The sequence below is a fragment of the Mesitornis unicolor genome, unplaced genomic scaffold (assembly GCF_000695765.1).
Source record: "Mesitornis unicolor isolate BGI_N332 unplaced genomic scaffold, ASM69576v1 scaffold19237, whole genome shotgun sequence".
In the NCBI taxonomy this organism is placed as follows: Eukaryota; Metazoa; Chordata; class Aves; order Mesitornithiformes; family Mesitornithidae; genus Mesitornis; species Mesitornis unicolor.
Window position 1 is genome coordinate 91,524 of NW_010198759.1, and position 26,174 is coordinate 117,697.

General features: G+C 43.2%; 1 protein-coding gene across 1 annotated transcript; it reads right to left on the reverse strand.

Moving 5' to 3' along the window:
• Nucleotides 1-387: 387 nt before the first annotated feature.
• LOC104544402 (zinc metalloproteinase-disintegrin-like NaMP) lies at nt 388-17,973 on the reverse strand. Its single transcript, XM_010189261.1, has 24 exons — nt 17,922-17,973; nt 15,202-15,302; nt 14,519-14,595; nt 12,928-13,006; nt 11,281-11,357; nt 10,974-11,169; nt 10,459-10,521; nt 10,165-10,236; nt 9,655-9,824; nt 8,855-8,939; nt 7,559-7,689; nt 7,030-7,207; nt 6,526-6,615; nt 5,913-6,108; nt 5,135-5,237; nt 4,475-4,631; nt 3,811-3,891; nt 3,537-3,615; nt 2,556-2,646; nt 2,089-2,188; nt 1,894-1,959; nt 1,521-1,598; nt 517-579; nt 388-420 (listed from the first exon to the last, which is right to left on the reverse strand). The coding sequence occupies exons 1-24, from the start codon at nt 17,971-17,973 to the stop codon at nt 388-390; spliced, it is 2,418 nt and encodes an 805-aa protein (XP_010187563.1).
• Between the last annotated feature and the right edge of the window lie 8,201 nt (nt 17,974-26,174).

The following is a 26,174-nucleotide window of genomic DNA, read 5'->3' on the forward strand; positions in this document are numbered from 1 at the left end:
TGTTAAGTAGCCACACTTTCCCTGATCTCCTCAGGTCTGGACCCAAACAAGCAGTGTAGATGCAGGGCATCCCGGTGCGGCCACATCTCGTCATTGTGGCCTAGGAGTTAGGGTGTGTTAAGCAGCGTTTGTAACTTACTCCCAGTCTACACCTCAGTGCAGGCAGTGACTCTGCTTTGTTTCCTTTTGGACATAGGTTGGTGTTGTCACCAAAGAGTTCCTCGCTGTTGGAAACCCAACCTTTTTCTCTCAAAGCAGCTGTCAGTCGGTTGTTCTTTTAGTTAACAGGAAGACTTGTCTTGGTTGCCTTTGCCAAAAGTGGAGGAATCAAGGGACAAATTGTCCCTGAAAATTCAAGGTGTCTCAATCAGCCTTTCTTCAGGAGCTTCATACTCTGGGATTAATTGGAGGTTTTAAAGCCTATGTGAAAAAAGAGAGTTAAATCATGGTGTGCCCGGTGCGGTTTCAATGAATCACATCCCCAAAGAATTGCTGGTCGCGTTTGAACTCGGTTACCTTTGGTGGAGGTAGAGGTTTGCCTTTGGGAACTGGGAGATGAGCGGGTTTTCTCTCTGGTGCCTATAACAAAAATGCATTTTAAATATCATCAACCTTTCCTGTCTGAGCAGCTGCAGGACCTCCATGACCTCAGCTGCTGCTCTCTCATGTTTTTACTCCAACATTTTCCTAGGGGAAAAGCTAGGGATGGATTAAATTAATCTGTCCACATACAAGAGGGCACAATAATACAGATATATTATTTAAAATATAATACAGGAAGTATAGCTCTGCTGTTTCAGATGCCCATTCTCAATGCTTAAATTCATCTGTATCGAGCAACCATGCTCAAAGAGGCTGCTTAGGAAGCTAAAAATGATCACGTACTCAAGGTGTGTGTTGAGGAAAGCACCTGTTATGGCAGTGGGATTTAAGTGTGTTTTTATAATGATAAAAATATGGGACGTTTTAAATTATTATTTTTTTTATTTAATCCTGATGCATCATTCTCTATGCAGGCAGTACCATGCAGTTATGTTGCTAGGGTGAAGGTGATTTCTGCACCCTTGAATCAGGTGAGAAAGAGGGCTCAAAGGCTGAGATGGTAAATATTTGAGGGAGGCATTTTCACTGAAGTAGGATGCTTTGGGTTTTTTAATGGCAAATGTTTGTAGTTTTCTAGTTTGCAGATTTTTTAAAGAAATATGTGTGTGTATGTGTATGTGTGTATATATATATATATATATAAAATATATATTATATGTGCACATTGATGGAGATCCCCTCACAGGTGACATCTTTAGAGACTACCAGATCCCCACAGACATCTGCAGTAGCAAAGATGCTCATCATTTGCATTGTGTCTACACCTGAAAACCCTGTGGTGACTCCTACCCTAAAGAATGTGGTTTGAATGTCTGGTTTTGGTGGGTTTTTTTATTCATAGTCAGAAACTGAAAGTACTAGTTGGCATCATTTGCAACTCAGTTGAAAGCTGTGAGACATTGCAGGGTTATACTTACAAAAATCATTTCTGTGTGCGAAGAGGTTGGTTTGGCAGAAGGAACAGGAGGTGGGGGACCTTTGGGCCTTAAGGCAGGCTGTAAAAGAAGAGAATACAAAACATATTGACCCTATCTACGTGTTGTGTATGTGTGTGCATCTACATGTTCCCATGGGAACATGCAGGCTTGTTTTCTATATAGAATAATCATTAATAGTGGTAAATGTGTGTGTTTCAGAAGCAGGACTGGGATGCTTGGTGCCCCTGCGAGCACATACAGGGCTTTAACTGGAGGGCAGTGATTTCCCATTGCTCCACCATGGCATGAACTGGTGTGTGCTGCCTTCCCCAAAACCAAGGTGAAAGCAGAGAAATTCCCGAGCTGTACTCACGCTGTGGAGCTGTGGTTTGGTCTCCTGCAGTGGAGGGACAGGGAGGAGAAGCTTCTTATCATTCATCTGCAAACAGGGAGCAGTTAAATGGGCTGGAGAGTTATTATAAAGCATTTCATGCATGAGTTTGGATGTTTCACCCCTCATTTCCAGTCTGGGTAGACCAGAGCTGACCCCACGCCTCCCCACTCTCACCTTCTGGGCCGGTACCGCCAGGACCGGGTGTTCTCTGTGTCTTTGCTCTTGATCCACAAAGACTTGGTTTGTGGCTCCAGGTCCCCTTCTGGGCTGGCAGCTGTGCAAATATTACACAGAACTGTAAATCTTACCCTGGCTGGAGTAAAAACACTTGTGAAGTTGAATGCCTGCCTTACTCCTATTGCTGTGTTATAAAGCCATGTCCTTTCCTCTTTTCTTCCCTTCTCCTCCTTATTTTAATCATTTAGAATTAATCTCGAAAGCTACAATTTCAAGTCTTCAGTCTTCTCCCAACTATGGGGTTTCTGAAACAGCTCAAAGGGCATGGACCAACTTCAGTGACTTTCCAGTGCCTAATTCCCTCCACCCCCTTTGGAAATCCCAGTGTAAAACCTATCCAGAAGTTGCTTGGCTTTAGTTTGGAGGGGTTTTTTCCTCTCAATGGGGGTAAGTAAGCGTTTTACCTCTTCTTGAATACTCGGAAGCGGATAAGTAACACTGCTGCGGTCGCTGTGACAGCGAGGACAACCAAAACACCGGCGATGATGGCAAAGCCTGTTGGAGAGAGAACACAAATTGCTATTTCTTAAGAGATCCACCATTACTCAGCAGTTTCCCATCATGACCGCTGGCAAACTGATTTTTTTCACAAGTTCTAAACCCTATTTGTCCTTATTTACCGCTCAAGCTTATATCTTCTTTTTCTGCCACAAATGGCGATGGAAAGGATTGTATTCCTGCCATTTTAGCCATATTTGAAGACTGTGGTTATTTCCTGAGCTAAACCAACTTAGCCTTTTCCATCCATCCTCAAATATTCTTTCATTGCCATTCCTCTCCTCTTTCTCAAAAGATTTGACCCAAAACTAGGCCCAGGCCTTTGGCACTGTATACAAGTAAAGCTTCATGACTTTCCTCCAACAAACCCATTCTAAAGCCTCAACCAACGTTGAGAGCTGATGGTGCTTTAGGAAGTGTGGAGAGAGGACTAAAATATTTAATAACAAAGGCTTAAGGGTTTTTTTTCCTCCCCCAGACACATGGAAATCTGTACCCAGAGTGTTTTCCCTCAGCAGCAGATCAGTTAAAGGCCAGCTCCGTGCAGGAGATGAAGAAATGAACTTGCTCATCTCCTTCACAGCAAAACCTCTGGGAGCTGCCTCCACTCAGATTTGACAGTGGGGTAACATGATGTGTTCATTATCTCGAGATGGAGAAGGGAAAAGCCTGATACTCTAAATAATCTCTTGGGTATATCACTTGTGTCAGGTTAGAGAGGAAAAAATAGCTTGCTCTAGTCATTCCTAAAGGCTGCAGTGACTTGGAAATGCGCAGAATAGACCTGGATGTGCAATATTTGCAAAGAAAAGGGCAAGGCAAGGGGGGTCAGGCAGCTCAGTTCATCCGGTGGGTGGCAGCGCCCAGTGTGGCCATGCAGCACTTACTGGTGACGGCCGAGGAGCTGTCGCAGGTCGGTGGTGCCCATCCTTCCTCACACTGACACTGCAGCTCGTGGTCGCACACCTGGGGAAGCACAAAACCAGGGGTGGCTTCAGGTTGGGAACACAAATGAAGCTGTGGTGGCACCCCTGGGTCAGAGTTCTGCTGAGCTTAGGGCTGGTAAACCCCCCAGATTTCGCTTGGGCTAAGATTTGGCACAGGGGGGAGCAGTTTTGGGTGGTTTTTTTAAGTTAATAGCATGCAATGCTCATATCTTACAGCATGTCCAGTGCACTTGGCAGAGCAGTTGGTTGATCTAAAGACGTCTTCAGCATAGACGCATTCCCCTTTGCTGCACACCTGAAATGGATGGGGAAAACGGTACCAAAGTGATTCACAGCTTTCAGAACATGCAGAGCTTGCACGTCAAGGTGTAAAGTGATGAAGAGGCATGGAAACAGGTCTGCAAATCACTGACACCTACATTAGGAGTTTGACATGGGGATGTAATTCTTCATCTGACCTTTGGGTATTTTATGGCAAAGGGGAATGACAAAGATGTACAGACATCACTGCTTTCCTCTCCTCTGCAATCCCCCATCCTTCTCCACATACAGCAAAGAAATTGGCCATAGCACTCAGTGATGCCTAGCATATCCACTATGGAAATAATTAAAACCAGTAGTGTATGTATGACCTTTTAACCTACTAAAGGTGCATTTCTGTTGCCACGTGTATTTGCATCAGAGAAAAATAATAAGACAGCAGTTGAACATAAGGAAATTAAAGCAGTTCTTGTTTGCTTTGCGGGTGATTTGTGATAGATGTGAGGCAGAAGGTATGGCAAATTAGATCAGCATCTTTCCTGTTTGGTAAAAGAGCTAAAAATATAAGCAAGACTGAAAAAGGGCAAAAACAAGGAGAAAAGCTTTTCTCCACTAACCATCCCGCTCCCGCACTTGGTTCCATCGAGAATCATCCCCAGGTCTACTTCTTCATTCCTGGGAAAACTTGCTTTGCAGGACTCGAAAGTCACCAGGCTCCCGTCCCGAGGCATCTCCTTGCCCCCGGTGCAGAACAACTTCCCACATAGGACATCTCTGGAAGGAGAGCAAGAGCTGCTGGGACGACGACAGGGCACAGCAAAGCTATGGGAGCTCATAGCGACAAAGAGGAATTTGGGTTTGTGGTGTTTCCAGGTTGGTTTGTGAGCAGATGGTGGCAGGTCTTTAATTCCTCATGAGCATATTAAGAAGCCCACAGTAATTTGCAGAAATGATATTTACCTGACCTGGCCTTAACTTGTGAGGTTGACCTGAGGTTCAAGTTCCCTGTCCAAAAATCCCTTCCCCATATTTACCTGCACATACGTGCAGTCATCCTCGCAAGCAGGCTTACATGTATATATATGTATACACATATACTTGCTCTCTCTCAGACTGATCTCAAGATTTAGAAACTAATTTTCTTCACATTGTCTTTCCCACAATATTCAGACTGAACCAGAAGGGACATCCATGACATCTAGAATAGTGCGCTCTTAATTGGAATAGGAATGGCCTCACTTCCCAAATCCCAGCAAATTCTGTAACACAGTGCTTACTTTTTTTTACACGGGACGTGACTACCTTTTTCTTTTCTGCAGTAGCCGTAATATACCCCTTTCTCGTTCATCCGGTAACAGGAAGCTGCGCCTTCAGAAGCGTCTGTCAACAATCAAAATGCAATGGGATTAGTTGAGGTTCTCTGCCTGTGAAAAGCAATCATGTGAAATTTCCTTTATCTGTTTAGGGAATAGCTTTTCCCACTGAAGTTGCCCACTTGCCCAAATGACTCTCTGGCGCTTCATGCATTAATTCTGCAATTTTACAGTCCACGCATAGCAGAACCTGTCCTGTCTGTTCCCTCTGTCCAGTACAAACCAATAGAGCTTGCCTAGGAGAGATGACAAGGTCAGAACTGGAGGTGGTTTAGGACTGGGAAGAAGATAAGCCACCACACACCTTCAGAAACATAAAGGCTTGCTAAATTTGGACATTAATTTGAAATACAGATGTTTCCTCTTCCTACCAAGCAAAAACCACTCACCTAGCTCCACTCCAAAGTTATCTTAGATGCGTTGTGAGAAAGAGGAACACGCTTACCACTTCCTGTTTCTCTAGAAATGCATTGCGTTGTGTGCTCTGAGCATTATAAACACAGCGCAAATAATTAAGTTTAATAATTAAGTGTATGCTACAAACTAGAACTAATTATACAGGCGTGCTATTCCTGATTTACAAAAGGTCTTTGATGATTTGCTAGCAGAAAACACCTACATCTTTCTCCTTTGACCTAAGTAATATACGTAATGTAAGTTCTCAACGCCGACTTGGACTCACGTGGTCCGAACGCGGCTTTGCACTGGTTTTCGCGGGTGGGACAGTTGCCCATGTAGCAGTAACCCTCGCCGTAGTTGCAGGGGTGTCCGTTCACACGGAATCGATCCGCGGGGCAGTTGGCCGAAAAACCGGTGCACATCTCGGCCAGGTCGCAGTCGTGTTTAACCGCCCGGCAAACGGCTCCGGATTGCTTGTACTGAAGGGAGACAGCAACACCACGCTTCACACAGTGCTCTTTGCACCATGTAAAAATGACACTAAAATCAGGGTAGTTAAATCTCATCCTTGCTGTGCAGGATGTATGAGGGGGTCAGATCTGTATCTCGTTTAAAGTTGGTTACGTCCATTGAGAAGATTTTCATCTGGCTGTGCCTCGGCTCTTCTTTCCAGGAGAAAAATGTGTAATCAAAATGCTCCACAGATGGTGAAAGATTGAATGAATTGACAACTGTGTAGTTTGGGGTGGGCAAAGCGTGCTTGTTATTCCAGTGCCATGTCAGTAATTACAATTAAAGATGATTGCTGCTTTTGAAAGGTGCCTTACTGCTTTCTCATGGGGAAAAATAATATATCCTGGAAAATATGAGAAGGTAGGGAGTAAAAAGAGCCTTACCTGGCAGTTTTCACAGCACTCTCCGTGCGCACACATGGAGCCTGCCGTCAGCTTGCACGTCTCGGGGTCGCAGCAGTCGTTGGTGCACTCCTGGGACAGAGAATTGGCAATCAGAGCTGTGGGACCCTGCCTCAGGGTCGGTCCCCTCTGTATTGCAGTCTCACAACCCACCCTGTGCTTGGTGGTGGAGAGGGAAGGATATCTTGGACCTGATGATGGTGTTTGATGTGAAAGTGCTATGGAAATTGCTGATTTGTGCCGTGATTGCTCTGTGTCTATGGCTCTTCCCCACTCTCAGTTCCTCTGCGTGACAAACCCTGCAGTCATCTATCCCACAATTTCGTGTGCTTTAGAGAGGTGACTGCATTACAGATAAGCAATCTGATGACCACAGCTTCTACAGAAATATTTCAGCTAGCTTTGAACCAAAACTAGCAGAAACCGCCTACTCTTACAGCCCGAATAAAACCCTGTTCCTCTCTTTATTCCCCGTTACGCAGATACCTCGGGGGTGCCGCAGTCGCATTCCTCCTCTGTTTCCACAAAGCCGTTTCCGCAGGACGGAGGTGCAATGATGCTGCTTATGTCAGGGATGTTCGTTAAGCATTTCGGCATGTCACTCAGCATGAATTTCTCAAAACTTTGGAGGCTGCAGGAGCTGAATTTCTTGGGGATGATAGAGCTGTATTGAAAGAGCAGGAGGATTTATGTTAGGATCAGCATAGGCAAGGAGAAGCAATACCCTTTACAAGAGAAATGATCATTCTCCAAACTATTGGGTGCAATAATTTTTCCAAATACATACATTAATTAATATAATGGCTATCTCCTAATTATTATTATTTGGTTTAGGGGTTTTTTTTGAGGAGTATCTGTCTAGGAATATCTTAGTTTTCCTCTTCTTATTGTATACTTTGAATGGAATCATCTCAGGGGATAAAAGTAATGACGACTTTATTTTGGCAGCCTATCCAAAGCCCATTGTTAGCTGCCCCACACGTTAACACCCTCACCTTTTTATCCCAATTCCTACCTGACGGTGTCGGTCATGATGCAAACTTTGGCGTTGCAGGTGCAGGCGTTGGTGTCATGGCTCATCCCGAGGTTGTGGCCCATCTCGTGTGCCATGGTGGCTGCAACTGCAATTTCGTTTCTGTTGTGATCCTGTAGCGAGAAGAACGGGCTGTTATTTCTATGGGTATCTTAGAATAAGTGTGGGAGCATCAGAGAATGAACATGGCTAAGAAATAGGAGACTTTCTCTTCAAGTGACATTATCCTCACAGCTTTGTTGTTCAATCCGTGCATGCATCTATTCCACAGTTTATGCTGGATTATATTATAATAGCAACGAGATTATATCCCTAACGAATAGGAGTAAATTGGTATAATTAGTTTTTAAATAAACACGAGGAAGTTAGGCTGCCAAGTAAGAACTTGAACATCTGAAACTCTTAATGGTCTCTCTGGACGGCTGTCCCTGTGCTTAGGGTAATTACGTGGGTGTGATATAATTATTACTCATTCCACCAAGGTAACTACTGTTAGTTAGAAAGGAAAGGCAGATGCTGTGCTCCATTGTTGCTTTTAGCTTTGTGGGAGGGAGGAAAGGGAAATTCCATCTCTTTTGAGTGAAACTCAGATACATAAACCCCAGGTGGCAATGGGAATGCATAAAGCATGAGACACAGCTACTGGTTGTATTCTTCCAGCATGGTATTGCAAATCATGAATCCCTCCACCTCGAGAAGCATTCTGGTTTTACAGTCATCCTAGGGTTTCCTTATGGTGTGGGGAAGCTGGAATTTCATGGGGGTTATCCCTCTTTCCAACAAGCCCGACCTCTGAAGCCAGGTGCAATGGTTGAGTTCCCGGTGTTGTTGGTAAAGCTTTGGATCTGTGTTCCTGTTAGGCTGAATTTTAAGTATAGTATTTTTAGGCAGCTGTAATTAAGTGGCCAAATTGATGATACACAATAAGCCAATCAGAACCAATTCCCCGTTCAAAATGGAGAACCTTAAGGTAGAGGTTCACTTCTTTCTTTCCTTTAACTCTGTTGGAGCTGAATATTCCAAAAACAACGTCTGAGTTTGATGTTGGCATTGAGATAACACAGACACCATGCTTTGTGTGTGCTTCCTTTGCCCTCTGCACTTCATTTAAAATAAAACCTCTGCCTGTGAATTTCTACAGTCTGATAAAACAACGATGTGAACCAGACAGAGAACTGAAAGTGTGGAGCACCAAATCATTTTCATAAATGCTCTTTGCTGGTTGAGTAAAAAAAAAAACACCATAGAAAAGGCTTTAAAAAATAAAATAAATCAGACCTGAATAATACCTGCAGAATATGTATCACTGCAAATGGACTTTAGAAAGGCCAATCCAATCGTCGTCCCCTCAAAGTCGTAGCCTCTGTAAGGAAGGAGAAAGGCAGAGTGAAATGCCCTAACGAGAGCAGGAAGCAGCTCTGAAGTCGGCTTTAGCAGATCCTCATTTCCAGCTCTGCTTTGCATCTCTGATCTAATACGACAGCTGAGGACACGCTTAAGATCACTGCAAAGCAGCAAACAATTGAATGTGCTTTTCATTTTTGGTTTTTACTTAAATTAGGTGGCAGTTCATCAGACTTAAAGCATCTGTTTGAGCTTGATGAAGTGCTCTAGGTGCAGCAAAGTGCTCGGATGAATCCAGGCTATTGAATGTAAGCCAGGGCAGAGAAGTGAGCGCTGGTTTAGTTTGGCAACGTGCATTTCGCAGCTGCTAAACCTCATGTCATGGCTTTTTAGGTTGTTAGACCTGCAGTTTTGGGGACACTCAACTGTTCTGTGACCAGAGCATGGAAAAGCAGAGTCTGAGATGTACCAAGAGTCCACATTGCCTGTTTTTGCAGAGATTCGACTAAAAAGATTAGATACTATGACCCGACGGGTAATTGTGCCCCATGAAGAAAATAAAAGCAAGAAAAGAAAGCTTGCATTTATATTTCTGTTCTGTAATTTGTATAACCCAGTATTGGAGAGAATGAAATCCAGTAGAGACAGTGTCTCCGATGGGTTGGTGACTGATTTTTAAAGGACAAATTCCTTGAAGGTGTTTGGAAATGCAAACAGGAGACAGTGATACACACGTTATTAGCTGAGCGTTGTCGTTTCTCTTCCTCTTCAGTAAGTTTGAGAGACGCCACTTGGAGAAGCTGTCCAGGGTGAACCCCGCGGTGCGGCTCAGGAGGCATTTGTCACCGTCCGTCCAGATTTCCAGGCCAATTAACGCCACGTAGATGTTCAGGGCCTTGTAAACCTGTAGTAGAGAAACAGAGGTGCTATTTCAGTGTAAAACCATGTAAAAATGAAGTGTGCTATAAAGACCTCCAAAACGCTTCATTCTTTTCAAAGGATTTCAATCATTTAGCAACACGCATTAAGGAAATACGATATAAATCTTCCTTTATAAGAATCTCGTCTCTGAAGGCAAAGAACAGGATAATACGGACAGATGTGTTAAATTTGTTTCATAGATTTCAATGAAGTTCAGTTTTCATTCTTTCCTACATATACTAATGAAAATTTGTGACGTTTGCAGAGGAAAAAAGTTATAAATCACTTCTGTTTCAATTTGGCTTTGCTGTATTTGCTCTTACTGTGTTGATGTAGTTGACTATTCCGAATACCCGTTCTCTTACAGTTTCAACATCTTCCTCATACTTCTTGTACTGAAAAAGTAAATAGAGTATGTGAGGAAAAGGAGGGGAAAGAAGTGATTTATCAGAAAAGAAATATCCCCCAGAGGATTGTATTGCAAATGAAACCATGCCTGGTCTACTTGTATTATCTTTTCGATGTAGTATTTTATCAGACATTGTGTTTCAAGATGTGAATCTCTGCAGGGTGTGCAATAGGACAGGCAAATGAGGAAGAAATCCATTAATACTCACCAAAGTATTGTCTGCAACGATGTAAACTTCCAGATACTTCTTTGCTTTCAGGTACGCTTTCATCTAAAGGAAAAAATACATTTAAATGACTTCTAAGGCCTGTTTTAGTCTCAACCTTTGCAGTTTCAAAGCCATGCAGTGGTTACGAGGGTATTTCTTTAGCAAAGTCATTTAGAATGGGACTGCGTTGTTTTAAAACGATGAAAGGTGTGCTAGATATTAAAATGGTGATGAAGATGATGAAATGTAGGCTGGATATTCAGAAGTATTTAGGGGTTTAAAGATGCACATGGACACCTATTAGTACACGGAGGAGAGCTTAACTCAGGTGGTGGCTCTGAGATCTCAAATCTGTGAGATTTTCACTGGTTCTTCAAGATCTGGTTATGCTCCACTGGTTGCAATCGCTTATTTTCTGGAGATGGAACAAGTCAGAGTGGGACCTCAGCTACTCCTATGGCCATAATTTCTCTTCTGACAGTACTCACTGGTTTGTTCCCTAACCGTGTACTTACTTCTGGGCTGTTGCTGGATTTGAAGATCTCATTGATGGGGTCATTTGAATCCTCTTCCCAGGAGTTGTTGATCAGACCGCAGGTTTTTATGGACTTTTGCTCCAGTTTCTCGTACTTGTAGACCGCGTGCTCGTCTCTGTCTGAAGCTCCCAAGGGTTCGATGAGGTATTTCTGGCCACGGGTCTCAAAATATCCGCTAAGGAAATGAGTTAAACTGTGATATTTCGAATCCCCAGGACTGAATCAAGATAACGATGTTATCTCTAATAGCCATTGGTACCCATTGGGCACCAATCCTCTGTCTTACCTTAAACCTTTGCAAGCACTGATGCTTGCAGTGGAGTCAGCATCGTTCTGAATGTAACCTTCGTAATAACAGTGATCCTGTTCAGAATATAAAAAACATATTGTCAAATTGGGCCGTGTCTCATTGACTGCAATGAATTGGTCTAGATCCAGGGATTTTGGAGGACAAACTTCATAGAGTGACCCAAATTGTGACAAATCCAAGCATGGTGGGCTCTGGTCAATACATAACAGTGCCTGAAAATCAGAATATGCATCCTCAGAATGAAGCATATACTGATGTGCTCCGCTGAATTAAGGTCCATACTGAATGGTTTTATTGTGGCCAAATTTCAAGGAAACACCCTTTCATATTAACCCAACAATTAAATGCATTAACTTCAATGAGATTAAAATGCACGTATTATATTAAGACACATGATTAAGGGAAAAATTTTCATGGCTTAATTGACTTAAGGATCTGAGGTCTAATGAACACTTCTGTGTTCAAAGAGACTTCAAAGTCACTGAGGTATTGTGGAAAATGTTACCCGTAGCATTTTCCTTAATTGATTTCTTGAGAGAAACCTGTAACAGCATCCAAACCTGCATGCCCTGTGCTTTTTGTTTTCTCATGGATGTTTGGTTTCACTTCATTTATTTGTCTCCCGTCACAATGTGCCAATTTTCTTACAGTGAAAAAGACATCAACAAAGCGGAAATTACTGGAGAAAGAAGTGGAGAATTGATCCATCCTTTAAGGATACAGAAAAACCAGCTCCCGAGATCCTAATAAAGCATCCACAAGGGAGGAATTCCTTATTCAGCAAACTACCTAGGTTGGTCTGTTAGGGATTGCCTTTAACCACATGTAGGTGCTATTTGCTTTTCTCAGAGAGTGAAAGTAGTTGGAGCAATCAGAAATGGCATCTTTCTCCTCAAAAAAAAAACCCCAGCCCAGTATTCTTTATGCACATTTATTTCACTCATCATCCTGTTCCTGCTCATCGCTCCGTGACACAAAATATTAGGCTTTGTATTCCAAATTAAAAAGCACAAGGCATTGCATGGGACAGAAAGCTTCAGGTGCGAGCTTTGTTGAGGGTAAGACCTCATGGGTGCACAGTTAATTAAACAAATAACTTCTACAGTGACTTCCTTTGTGTCTGCATCTGAATAACTGATTTGTCATGGCTCAGAGAAGCCACCTGGGGAAACCTGTGCTGGGAGCATGGGCGGACACGTGAGGCAGTGAGGAAATGGGGCTTTATCAGCACCCAGAATCTCCCCGAGATGAGGGCGTGAAGGCACAGAATGGGCAAAGTCGGGAGGGCAAAGTCAGGAGGTAGAAAGCAGTGGAATGGCCCTGGATCCGCTCCCTTTGCTGATAAAAGAGATAAATTTGGCTTGGAAAATGGGTTCATCAGCCGCTAAGGTAAAAAGTGGTCAACTTTGTGAAAGCCAAACTGTGTCTGCTTCTCAACCTGTGTAAATCTCTGCCAAAATTACGAGTGACATTTTCCCTCTCCTTTTAGGGGCATCCTAAATTACAGTGCTTAGAACCTTGATTTAAAATACTTTATTTATCTGATAAGTGCTATTATTTCATGGACCCATACAGACCTCCTCAAGACTGCAAGTATGAAGGAAGGAAACCTTATTTTATTACCTTGATCTGAGGACTTGTTGTGATTTGTCGACCGTCATGGGAATAAACCGTTTCGGTGTAGTCTCTGGCTAACAGATCCCTGCAAGGAGTCAAAGTGCAATTCGAAATAGATGGTAGTCGTTTAGAAATGAGACAATTGCATAACGTGCAAAGTATGTGGGGAATTCAAATGATTACTCAGGTTATTATTAGTACTGAAAAACTCGGGAAGCAAAGCTGCTGGGTGGGGAATTCTGCCTCTTAGTAATCCGAACTCACACAAAAGAACATTTTTAAAATGAGAAAGCAATTAAAGCCTACTTATTTCATTGGTATAAACTAATCTCCTTGTAGATCTGAAAGTAAATGTATAATTACACATGCAGTATTGATCCTTTTTTGGGCTCTAATTTGTGTGGATGCTTCCATTGCTCCACAGTGTGTGAAATGGTCCCGCGCTGTTCTCATCCCAGTCCATCCCCACTGGTTATAAACACTAAAAATCCAGGTCCGTGGAGAAAATGCCTCGGTTGTTTCACGCGTGCATGCTCAGATTCTCTGCAGAGACCTCACTAACTTGTGTTTGTCCATTTATTTTTCTTTATATTCCTCTTTATAACTTCGCTAGTGCAAGTTCTCATCTTTGTAATTATTCTGCCTGAACTTGGTTTTCCTTTTCTGGCATTCACTCCTATTTGGGCAGCTACCCCGCACTGCCACAATCCCATTTCTTTTTATAAAGAGTGGGATTTAATACGATATAATTTCCTTCTCCCCCTCCAAATATTTAGATTAGATTAGAACAGGGTTACACAGTTAATTGCAGTCTATATTTAACATTAATGGATTACAGCACTATTGTGTTTACACAGCCATTTGAAAAGTAACTATTAAAGCAGCCTTGTTTGATCTGATGTTAAATACGGTGAAGCCAGCAAGCGGAACATCACAGCTGTGCTTTATTTTGTGGTGTTCTGTACAATTTTGGTCCTTTCCCTGTGTGCTTTGCTCTGTGACAAAGCCCACGGCTCCTCTGCACCCTCTGCATGGCCTGGTTAAATGCTGTCATTTAAATTTTGTTATTTCAATTTTGCCAATGCCAGTATGTATTGGGCTACTCCAAGTCCCAGCAGCACTAGTGGTAAAACAGGGAGTGCTGGAAGGTGAATTATTAAGGATTATTGCCTTTCTTACTGCTATTTTCCATTTCTGAAAGGCATAGGGAGCCAACACAGCCCCATTTCACAGAAAATTCTCTTGTTCTTCTGTACCAGCATAAAACAAATAACTGTAACTCACAGACTATCCATGGACATAGAAAACGTGTGAAATGATATGAAAACATTAAACATTTAGCGGATTTAGCCATTTAGGAGAGCAGAGTTAGCAGTATAAGCAAGTCACTCCATCATGGCAGTGCCTGTGTAGTTATTTCCTATTCCCAGTGCAGTGCCACGATGCTTCCTCTCCTTTTATTGAAGCTGAAAGTAGTGTTTCCCAAAACACCTCTGCCTTGCAGGAGCCTATGCCCTGTTTCTTTGCACCCCAAATGCCCTACAGAGCCATTCGCAGTGAGGAATAAAGCTCAAGGAAAGAGCTGAACTGAACTTACTTATTTTTTCGGAGGTGCAGAATGACTTCCTCTCCATTGGCTTTGATTCTGTACTCCATAGTGTCCTCGTATTTTGTCTGTAAACAGATTTAAGTGTGAGAATATGGACTGCTCCAACTTCTGGCCTTGCTATGAGCTGGCTGGTACCGAGGTGCCAGCTGCCTTCTTTTCTTCCTCTTCCCACCAAAAATAAGTATGCTGGCAGCCATAGGATAAGCAGGAGGTCATGCTGTTTCATATTTTTTAATTAGAGGAACTAATTTAACTTCGCAACTGCATTTCTACAGTCATAAGCACATATCCTGCATATTTGGAAAGTGCTGATGTGGATGCTTAGATCCGAACGCTTTCATAACACTCTAAGTATATAAGAGCGTGCTTGCTTTTAAGCATTTGATTTCATTTACTGCAAATTAAAACGTCCATGGGCTGTTAAAAATCTCGGTATCAAGCCCTACATCTTTACAGAGGTGTACAGAGGACCCACTGATGGTGTATAGGTGCCTGAGCACACCTCAAAACCCATCTTTACTAAACGTGGGATCCAGGTTTTCTCTTTCCTTTCCTTTTGCAAGATTGAGTGTCTGTAATTCTCTTGCCCTTGAAAACCAAGGGTATTCTGGCTCCAGAAAACCTTCCCCATCTCCCAGTAAAAGAGAAAAACAAGTTATCTCTTTGAATACCTCTTTGTTTCTTTCTACATCTCTTTTATGGACTGCGTGCAATTTCCGTGGATAAACTATCTCATATTGCTCAACTCCAGGTAATTTCTTGCTCCTGCTCCCTAGGGAGAAACACATGGATATTTATGAGGACACAGCATTAACTTACTAAACCCTGTATTTCATGTCTGATAGACTGATATTTTGGGGCTGTATGGTCAGTACAGTCACTCATCTGTTGCACCACTCATTTCTCATGTATTCTCTGTATTCACTGGCTCTGGTATGGGCTCATCTATGACCGGCTTTGTTGCAGTCTGCATTTCAGATGAGCTGACAAATGCACCTATTTCCAGGTCTTAAAATATTTTAAGCAATTCGCTTTGGATTTCTTTGCCCAGCACCAATCATTGGTTTCAAGCACCAACACGCCAGCCCAGCAATGCAAGCTGCAACCTTTGCCTTCACATCTTGCATGTAAGATGAATTAAGTTACACGGTTCTGTGGAATTAGCTGCCTCCAGACCTCATCACCTGACGACATACAAGTAAACACTGCTTCTAGATAAGCAAATAGACTCAGACAGTTCACCACAAGTCTGAACCAAGCTGATATTTGTCCTTTAGAAAGCTTTTCAGCTGCTTTTCTCATGTAAATACAGTGCTTTAATAGCCACACTCTTACTCAGATTGAGAGTGGCTACGTATCGTGACAGCAGAAGGTGAATTAATAGGAGACAGGCAGTAAAGCAGGAAAATCTTGAAGGTGGTAAGGAATCCAGATGATTCCTTAGCTCTCGTAACCCTTTTTACTGGTCTTACTGGTAAGGCATCATGTGTCTGGCCATGAAGACCTTGTTGAGGAAACGCAGTGGTGATGAAAGTGCTGCCCTTTGTTTTCTACCTCTGAGCCCGAGTGAACCTCCACAAACGCTGATTTGCGGCGTGACTTGCAGCGGGGGTCAGCACGCGTTGCATCATTTCAAGTTAATAATAGCGGCTGGTGCACAGCATTGGAGAGAACAGGGTCATGCAAGGGATGCGTTGGCTGCCAATGAGGCACCAGCAGGTTTTATTTGCCTCCTGAACTCTTTAATCTCCTTTAAATCTCCCATTTCACCTGAATGGGCAAATTCTTGAGGGCTCAGCACTAAGCACAAGAGTTTTTATTTGTAAAAAAAAAAAGAACCCCAAAACCCCTCAAACTACAAAAGGAGACTGCAGCTCCCATTTTAATTGCCTGCCTCAAGGCCAGATTTTTACAAGAGTGGGGCATTCAATTACTGTAATTCTCAGTATCTGGAAAAACGGAGCACATCCTCATGCAAATTGTTCCAGTAAAATAAACAGATTAATCCTTCATAACTGCTTCATTTGATTAAACCCTTTCCAAAAATACTTGCAGAATAAACTTGGTTGTATCTTAACAAAGCTGAGTGCTGCAGAGAAAAGCACTATGGCACAAGGGCAATAAGTCCTAAGAAGTTGTCTTACATCATGCGTACGGTATCTTACACACTGAGTACCGTTACACAGCACACGCTGCTGGCAAATACCAAGAGCAACTTTGTCGTTGTAGTTTACAATGATGTTTTCTATTTAATTTTTTAATTTTGTTTCCATTATCGCAGTAATCCGTGCTCAGTAAACAGAGCTCCGTGCTCCAGTTTCATCTGTCCACTCCCTGTTGCAAACTCCTTTTGCAAGGCCAGCTGTGGCCCAGATGGTTCGAGTTTAGGCTTGATTTGAATGGAGACTTAAAACTAAACTTGTCATTTTCCCGCAGTGCGATACAAACGGCATTTCGAGGAAAACAGGTTAGTTTTGTTTGGGAACAAATTGTTTCTTAGAGGTATTTTTTTTTTCATCGGCTCTGTATTGTCTTTGTCTTGCTTCAGGCATTGTCTTGAATCAATAGCTTTAAGGAGGAAAGGAATTCCTTGTACAACAGCTAGAAAAATTACTAATAAAGAATAAATAATTATGCACTTTTCTAAGAGAAAAACCATTAGTGAGGATTTCGTTGCCAATGAAGGTTTGGTTTTGTCAAGAAATAAAATATATAACGCCTTAAGCATCAGTAATGTACACATTTTGAGATACTCTGTGCAGCTCACGAAGTCATAAAGATACCTACCCGAATACAAACTGCATGTCTGATTGTGTGTATAAACCCTGTGCGTGCTTGTGCTTGCCAAGCGCCGGAAAAAAATCTGTTCCCTGTTGACACGAATGGAAAGAAACAATGCACGTGGAAAAAAAGGTGTGGGCTGTGAAGGTGAAGTCGTATGGGGATACTCATAACCTGAAGTATCACACAGGTAATAAGGGTGTGATTTTAATTTGGGTAATGTCATTAACTGAATTCAAATGAAAGTGTTTTCTTCTACAGCCACAATGCCGACAGTTTAGTAAGTTGTCCCAGTTGGATAAATTGGATATTTTCTTAAATGGCTCAGAAAACTAACAACTGGGTCTGGGTCTTTAGGCAATCTATGGGCAGTTTTCACACAGGTGAATAATTCTCAGACTAAGGAATTTTAGCTGACCGCCTTGAACTGAAAAAAAAGACCAAACATCCTGAACTTCAGCAATGCAGCTCCTTTCAGCGGCTTTAACTCACTGCTCTTCAGTATTATCTGCAAGTTAATAATTAAAAATTCATAAAGGCTGTACAAAGTTAGCCATAGCAACCCCTGATAACGGATTTTTTTTTTAAAAGAATAAAAAAAAAGCAGTACCTTGTTGGAGAAAATGCAGCACAACCACAGAAAGCAGAAGTACGTTCGTCATCCCAGTTGCGCTTGTCTAGCGGTGGTCTCTGGACTGGGAAGACTGGGTTCCCAGGCTGCTGTGAGCGCTCCTCTCCCGTGCAGTGAATGAGAGGGAGTGAGTGGTTGGGCTTTATTCTTGCTCCTATATGAGGAAGTGTTTACTAAAGGTGTTGCACAATTCTCAAGTCACAGACTGTTACAGCAAGCGGAAGTTCCTGCCGGTTAGTTCATGTCACACGAATTGTGATCTATTGATTACTTCTTGGGAGTAAGCTCTGTAGAGCTGTGCTTCGGGAAAAATTAATATCAAGAAATAAATAGGGGTTGATTGGAGTGGTCCTAATATTGTCTTTTTATAGTTTGGCTATGATAGGGCCAGTGATGAAGGAATGGGAAGGTTTTCAGGAGGTGCAGGGTAAAACAAGGGCTGGTGTTCAAGATGTGTTACACCTCTTGCTGGTTCCCATTTAATCTGCAGGGAAGGGACAGGCTTTGAGCACCAATAAAAGTCGGTGTAATTCTGTATCTGTGAATCATATCTGCAGTATAAACAGTGAGTAGGTCCTTTTCTGCATCTACATTAGTAATGTTTGCTGGAGGTTCGTGTGATAAATGTCTAAATAAAAGGGGATGCAGACCAGCGAGCAATCAAGCTGATACTCGTCAAATAATATTCTAAAAATCTTTGCTAGAAACACATTGACTTAGCCAGCTGTAGTAAAATAATACTGTGTGCTTCTTAGGGCCAGAGCTATCAATAGAGAGATGCTTTGTAGGTGTTTAACTTCTGATATGTTCCAATAGGTATTACAGAGTACACAGAACTAGAAAGGATTGTGCGGTATATTGCAGTATATTAATATAAAATTATATTAGCAATACACATTATACAGTAATACCCGTTTATTTATAATTTTATATATCTATCTCAATCTACAGGATAATTTTTACTGATGGTTTTGTTTCACAATGTTTTTGCAGGGGATATGGAGGTGTAAGATGCTCCTTCACAGCAGTAAGTGTAGACCAGACACTTCTGGCCTCCAAGCCTGCTCTGAGATGCGCTCATGCAAACACTGGAGACAGAGCTTAACTTCGGGAAGAAAAGTCCAATACTGCACCAAACCGTGTCACCATCCCAGGTTAGGAGAGAGCACTTTGGGCAAAGAATTCATGGAGCATCCTTGTGAGGGGTTGGATGTGCCCCTGCCAAGTGGGCATCGCAGTCGCAGCGAGCATCAGAGCGGGGCTGTGTGATTTAATTCACGTCGGTGTCTTTTTAGTGCTCTAAAGCTTAGTCTAAAAAGCAGACAATTTAGTAATTTAAGTGTTATGTGAATCGAAATAAGCGGTGCATTCTTGGACTGCATCTTTGCCTTACAAAAATAATTAAGAAAAATAACTGTGAAGAACTGGTTTTCAAAATGAGTGGCTGCTGTCCAAGCATTTATCTCAGCTCATTCTCCCTGCGTGACGCACTTGAAAACCGTGAACTGACCCCACCAACCTCCTAAGCTGATGTTCTTAATAAGCTGTGTTTTTGAGTGGTATATGAAGGAGAATTACTTTATGAACAGACACGACATCCCAACAAAGAGCTGGCATTGAGAGGGAAATGCGATGTGGCGAAGGTTTTGGGTAGACTTGAAAGGGAATTGGATGTAATTTGTTTTCGTGAGTTGAGAAGCATTTGATGATGATGTAGCTTCTTCCCCCGGAGGTGGTCAGAGAGGGGTCTGAGAGGTCTGAGCTGACGGGAAGGCGGCTTCTCAGTTTTGGAAACCCCTGAACAATTGTGCAATGTCTAAGCGAGCAGTTCACATATTTGTCGGAGGGGTAAAATTGGATGACGAGTTTGTCTCAAGGTTTATTAACCAGAATATTGGTATTTTTAACCCAAGTGCTATCTGCTTAATTAAATGAAGGATGCGGAAAAGGGTGAAATGCACACCTACACTAACCCTGCATAAATCCTGCCTAAAATGAGTATTAAAATTAAAATGTTAGGTGTATGCTGAGGCAGCAGGCTGGGCTTGGGAAGAATCGGTACCCGAATCACTTCTCTGCTGCTGCCTTGTCCTGACGTTCACTTTAAGCTGGGTTTGCAAGGGTATCAATGCAGCTAAGAGGAATTTCTGGGAGTGTTTAAACAATGTAGGTGCCTGTTCCCCCTGCACTTCAATAGGCACCTGCTCAGCCATAGCAATAAGGACACCCATAAAACTACTGCAGAGATAAGCAGTTGAGAGATCGTTTTGTTATCCCATGGATCTCCAATTGTTCCCTTCTTCTTTCCCCACTCTCACCCTGTGTCTGCACCAGCAAACAACCCAGCAGCCCTGTCTGGTGGCCCCGTGGCCACATCCTCTTCCTCCAGAGTCATGGTCAGGGTGACAATGTGGGATGTCACCAGCAGCTGCCACCAGGCCCGCGCTGGGTCTGCTCCTTCAGCTCCAGCACTGACCTGCCTTCGCCTTCCCCCAAGCATCAGCCCAAGCCAGCCTGCAGGTTGTTTTTCTCCACCATACAAACAAACCCATGTGGCTTTTGCATCGCCGTTCCAGCCCCGCGCTCCTGTTTGCTTCCTCCGTCCATTCCCAGCTGCATTCCAGTCTCCCCACAACCTGCCTCCCCGTGCCAGCCCCGGGCCCTTCCCCTCCATTTCCAGAGCTGATCCAAAACCCATTGCAGGCAACAGAAGACTTTCTATTGCCTTCCAGGGCCCTTGGATCAGCTCTGCAGTTCCTCTTTAAAACCTGCTCTTTGCATAAAGCTTTTTCTTGTGCTTGCCTCTGTTGTCTCACACATTCCCAAAGTGAATTATCCTTCCTTTTCCTCACCTACCACCCTTCAATGTTCTGTCCTTCTTGGTTTCTGTTGATGGCTATGATCTGAGGGCTGCTTTAGACCTATTTTGAAAAGTCATCTCCCTTCCAGCTCCCCAGCTTATGGGCGGCACGTGGCTGCGGTTGTATTGCCAGGTTTTAATGTAAAGTGAAATGCTTTCTTGTAAACTGTGATTGAAACTAAGTTAGTGAGCACCAGCTGAGTTGCTTTTGGTGTGACTCTCCTCAGATCACAGACTGTCATCTGATTCTGACTAATGAAACCTCATTACTGACTTTTTGCATCTCGGTCACCCTTTTTTGCCTTGGAGAAGATCATAGACATATACGGTATGTTACAAGTATATTACTTCCTTCTTTCCTTCCCTTTTTCTTCAAAATATAGAACAAAAAAATGGTTACTTCATCTGTCTTCATATCCTTCTTTGTTAGCCACATTTTGCTTAATTCTCCTGCACCAATCTAGTATATACAAGAGGAACCTAACGCAGTCTGTACGTAGTTAATTGAAGGTACAGGACCTTTTGGTGTATTTCTGGAGAGCACTAACTTCTCATAACTTCTTAAGTTGATTTTTTGAAGGTTAATGCTTCTCAGAAGATGCATTCAACCCCATTTCTGGCTGTGCCGTGTGTTGTGCAATTGTGTGCACACGTACAAGGTGTTTAATGTTCCCCATCTGTACAGCACAGGTGACAATGCAGATCATTGTGAATTAATTGTGGTCTTGGTTCTTTTTTTTTTTTTTTTCTCTTTTAAGTTGTTGCTTATTGTGTTGTCGGTATTTGTAGTACGTGAGGTCTGGCTTGATTTTGCTAAGGGGAATCCTGCGTGCCACGACGTGGTTTCCAGCACAATTCCCTGCTGGCTGGCACCCATCCTGGGCTCAAGGAGGGCAATGAGTGCCTCAATTCTCGAAGCTGGGTTTTGGGAGGCTGTGAGTAGACCCTACTAAGCTGTGCAATGCAATGTATGTGGATGACAAAGAATGAATCCACACCTTGGACCTTCATGAACCTCACCTCTGCCCATCATCCTCTTCCTTCTTCACCCCAGCATTGCCTATGGAAGGTCCTGCACCTGCCTGCCCTGCCACAATCAGCCCTTTCAGCTCCGCTCCTTGCCCTCATGGGGAATTTGGAGAGAGCTGGCAAGACAAGAGGCTTTTTGCTGGCAAACAAGAAAGGGGAAGCAGAAGTATTTTACCTGGATGACCTGTCGTGGTGTCTCCAGTCTGGTGGACTCCGATTGCTTCCCACACACATAGAGTACATAGAGAACACATTCTTGAGTCACCGTAGCCCTGCGCTTGAGGCAAGAGCATGAACAAAGAAACAACTGTCCAACCCCAGCTACCTCTGCAGCAGGAGATTTTTCCTGGCGTAAGAAACTTGATGTGGTTACGGACAAAGAGCTCCCAGTGTGGACAGGGCCATCCAGCAGCCAAGCTGTGCTAGAGACCTGCAGAGTAAAGGTGACTTCTCCTTGTGTAGAACAAGCCCTATGGGTACTATTGTGTCTACATCAGGGTGTCATGGTGAGCATAGAGGTATTTCCTTTACCCCTATTGACATCCTTATGTGATACAGGCTGAATACTACAAATACCCTGGGCTTTCACAGCAATTGCTTTATATCAGAAGATATATATCGGAATACATTATATCAGAAGGTATCAAAATACATTATATAAAAAGATATAGAGCAGTCAAAAATCAAACACACTAATGACACCTCCAAAATTATGCAGGGCCTCATGATCTCAGCACCATACCATACATGTGTACCCACTTCACCCAAATGCAGGGCAGCCGGAGCCATTTCCCAACCCACTTAATGCAAACAAAAAGGAGGGATGTGTGGAAATAAGCGCAGTATCCTCTGCAGCAAACCGCACCGGCGTGTTTTATTGCACAGGGAGAGACACCGCGACCTGCAGTGAGCAAACACACGCTTTCACACGGAGATGAACGCATGAGGCAGCTGAGGAGAGGGTGAGTTGCAGGTTTACTCCTTACCGTACCTTGCAACAGCTTAGTCATACGTGCATGCTTTTAAGACCACTGAGTAGGGAGGATGGGGAGAAGGAGTTGCATGCCATCTTCTGCTGACTTCCTCATGGAAATGCTTGCTGTGATGAAAGTATCCCAAAGTTATGTTTGCTTTTTGTTAACCGCTTCCTCCTCTTGCTTTCAGCTCCTTGTGAGGCTCAACCCAAGGGGACATCAGTGGCCTTGTGCTGTTACCTCTGGAGCCTTGGGAAGGGCTTTCTGCTCAGAGGGGATCTCTACTCATGAGGGTGAGGAGACCTTTTTGCCCCTTCCCTCTCAATAATCATCTGTGGATTTGCCAATGATTTTTAAAGCCTGTCTCTGAAGCAATGGACAGGGCTGTGAGTGGCCCCAGATAGTCTTTGATGCTGTCATTTCAAGACCAAAGTGCCACCAAGCAGGTGCAAATGAAAACCATCTCACACCTCCTTATTAATAAGAAACAGACCTCAACAGCCCGATAATACCTAGCTTTTATATAAAGCTTTTCATGAGTAAATCTCAAAACACTTTTGCAATAAGGTTCATATTTTCTCCATTTTACCTGGGATGTACAGATTGGGCAGTTTGCTTCTGGACCAGAAATACATCTTTGCGTTTGTGTGAAACTGAGCTGGCTACAGGGAATTCAACACTCGAACATGTTTCATCACTTCTTGTGTTGTTAAATAGGCCTTGAAAGTGCTCGTTTGGTATTGCTGACAACAGGCAACCCCTAATCGGTGTAATAGGATAGATCAACAAATTGAACTGCGCTGTTTCCTTAAAGATGGGTATCTGTTCTGCCTTTGCGCTTATTCAAATAATCTCATTTTACTTATCTAAACTGCTCTGCATACTTCAGCTGCGCTCAAGCAGTACCTGAGCCTTTTCTTAAGCATAAGCCTGTTAATGATGTGTTTGAATTGCTGTGCTAAGTTGAGGATTTTGGATCCCTTCGCATTTCCAGTGGGATGCGTGAATGGCATTGAATGGTCAAACGTGCTTTTGAATGCTGTTTATGCTGGGATGACTCCACTGGAGCCACAGCAAACTGGGGGGGATCACAGCTGGGGACTGGAAACCATTGCTCCTCAGTGGATATAGAGTACAAACAGTGCCAGAAACCCTCTGTGGTGTGTGAAGATGCATCTTTCCTCTGAGAAGGGAGGATCACTTTTAATAATAACAAAATAGAAATTATAAAAGGCTTCTGTTGACTGGGGCCTCCTCCTGGTGGACACGAGGCACGGAGCGCATCCAGCTCACGTGGTTTTATGATAAGTCTCAATACATTTATTGCTTTCCCTAAAGTCTGGATCCCTGGAGTCATGTGAGTAGTTTGCAGTCTCAGCTTTCAGTTATTATGATTATTTTAGTTTAAAAGAAAGCAGTTTTCTAGGTCTTGGGGATCTAGAGAAATGCTTGAAAACATGAACCTGTGCAATGCAGAACTGAGAAAGCAAATAAAAAGGACTCCAAATGCATTATTTTCTTTTTTAATCTCCTTGTCTCGTCATTATTTTTTTAGGCCTGGCTCATGGTTTTGAATGCTTGGAGTTGGCAGCTGTGAGTCCTGATCTGAGCCATTCCCTTTTCTGAAGAGGCTGCAAGCCATCAAAAGACAACAAGTGAGTTAAAGCACGTATTTAATCCTGCTTTACACATGTAGTACTTTGGAGAGTTTGGGACTGGGGACTCAAGGTCTCATAGGAAATCTGTAGTGGCATAAAGAACCCATTTCCAATCTTCTATGTCTCATTCTCCTCTGCAGCAAAGTAGCCTAAAGCCTTTGCTGACTGTGTTGCTTATGAGTAGCTCAGAGTAAGCCATTTGTAAAGTTTAAATATATGTATATATTGTAAATAGTTCTTGACTGGGTATCATAGAGTGTACTGGGTTGGCAGGGACCTTTAAAGATCATGGATGGCGTTTCTCCTGCCACCCTCCACATGCCCTACGAGAAGGACACCGAGCATAGAGGAGAAGTAACAAAGGCAAGGCCCAGCGTGGCTGTTTACCCACTCCATGCACCATTGTCTTCCATCAGATAAGCCTGTGGCTACGGTGGAGCACGTCCAGAACCAGATCAGCCAGCAAAAAAAGCGAGACAAACACCAGAGCTCTCGAGTTTCGTCTGTCCCAGGTATGTACCTGCCCTCCAAGTCATATGAGAGGAACTGGCTGTGATTCCCAGGGACAGGGTGACTTCTGGTTTCATCCTGCTCTGAGGTGTGCCTCCTCCTGCAGATAGATTTTCCTGCTTCGGGATTTTTACCCTCTGAATAGGGCAAACTGGTGAGGAGGGATAAAGGAATCAGGTGTTTGGAGGAAAAGCTGCATCTGCCATGTGATAGGTGGGTTGTTGCTCTGGAGCTGCCAAGATATGGGATACAGGAGGGTTTGAAGGGATAGGAGTCAACCCTGGGATGACACTTTCGGTGTCATTTTGGGGCCTGGCAGGTTGGTGCTCACTTGTGTTCACTCTCCACAACCACATCCCCAAACAGGGGCAGCGGGTTCGTCCTAACTGGCCATGCTCGGCGTGTAAACGTTAGCGAACTCCACATTTACTGACTTGCATTTATTTTTCTCTCCAAGCTGGAGCGCAGCCAGGCTTTAATTGATGTCATTCAGCCAAAACTTATTTACCACCTTTTCCTGGTTTCCGTGTGACTTCTGGCCTGCTCGAGTGTTTTAATTGGAGGCAAAGCAAAGACTGCTTTAAAACGACATCTGTGCGGGAGAAGGTTTTAACCATCCTGTTTAAAGAGTGCGTTTGCTGAGGTGCCAGCCCGAGTGTACACAGGTATATTAAATAGAAAAAGGCCCTTTCAAATTATTACCTGCAAAAGGTAAAATGATGAAAATTAAATCAAGCAAAACAAACTTTTAAATGCGTTTAATTGAAAGTTAGTCAGTTTTACCAAATAGCGTCCGTTTATTAGCTGACTATTTCTGAGCTGCTAACTCACACTTTCCTGTTATTGTTGCTGCTTTAGTGCTGAGAAAACAATGAAAACTATGTTTAAAGAGCAGACTTAGTAAAATAGTTCATGGAGAAGATAGGAAACAGCATTAATGTGCACCTCAGCATTATGGGGTGTATCCCTTGTGCACGATGGCAGTAATTACAAGTTTAATGCTGACAGGCAGCTGCCATAGGGTGACTCTTCTTGTTGTGGTCTTTCCTTTTATTATTACAGGTTGATCTGTATTATTTGATTGACTTTTTATAAGCTACCTCATTGCTTTAATGCTCTGACAGCACTGATAGTATCAGTAAAGATTCCCCAGACCCCTGCGTTGCATCGATTGGTTGTGAGCAATTACTTAGGTGAGCAA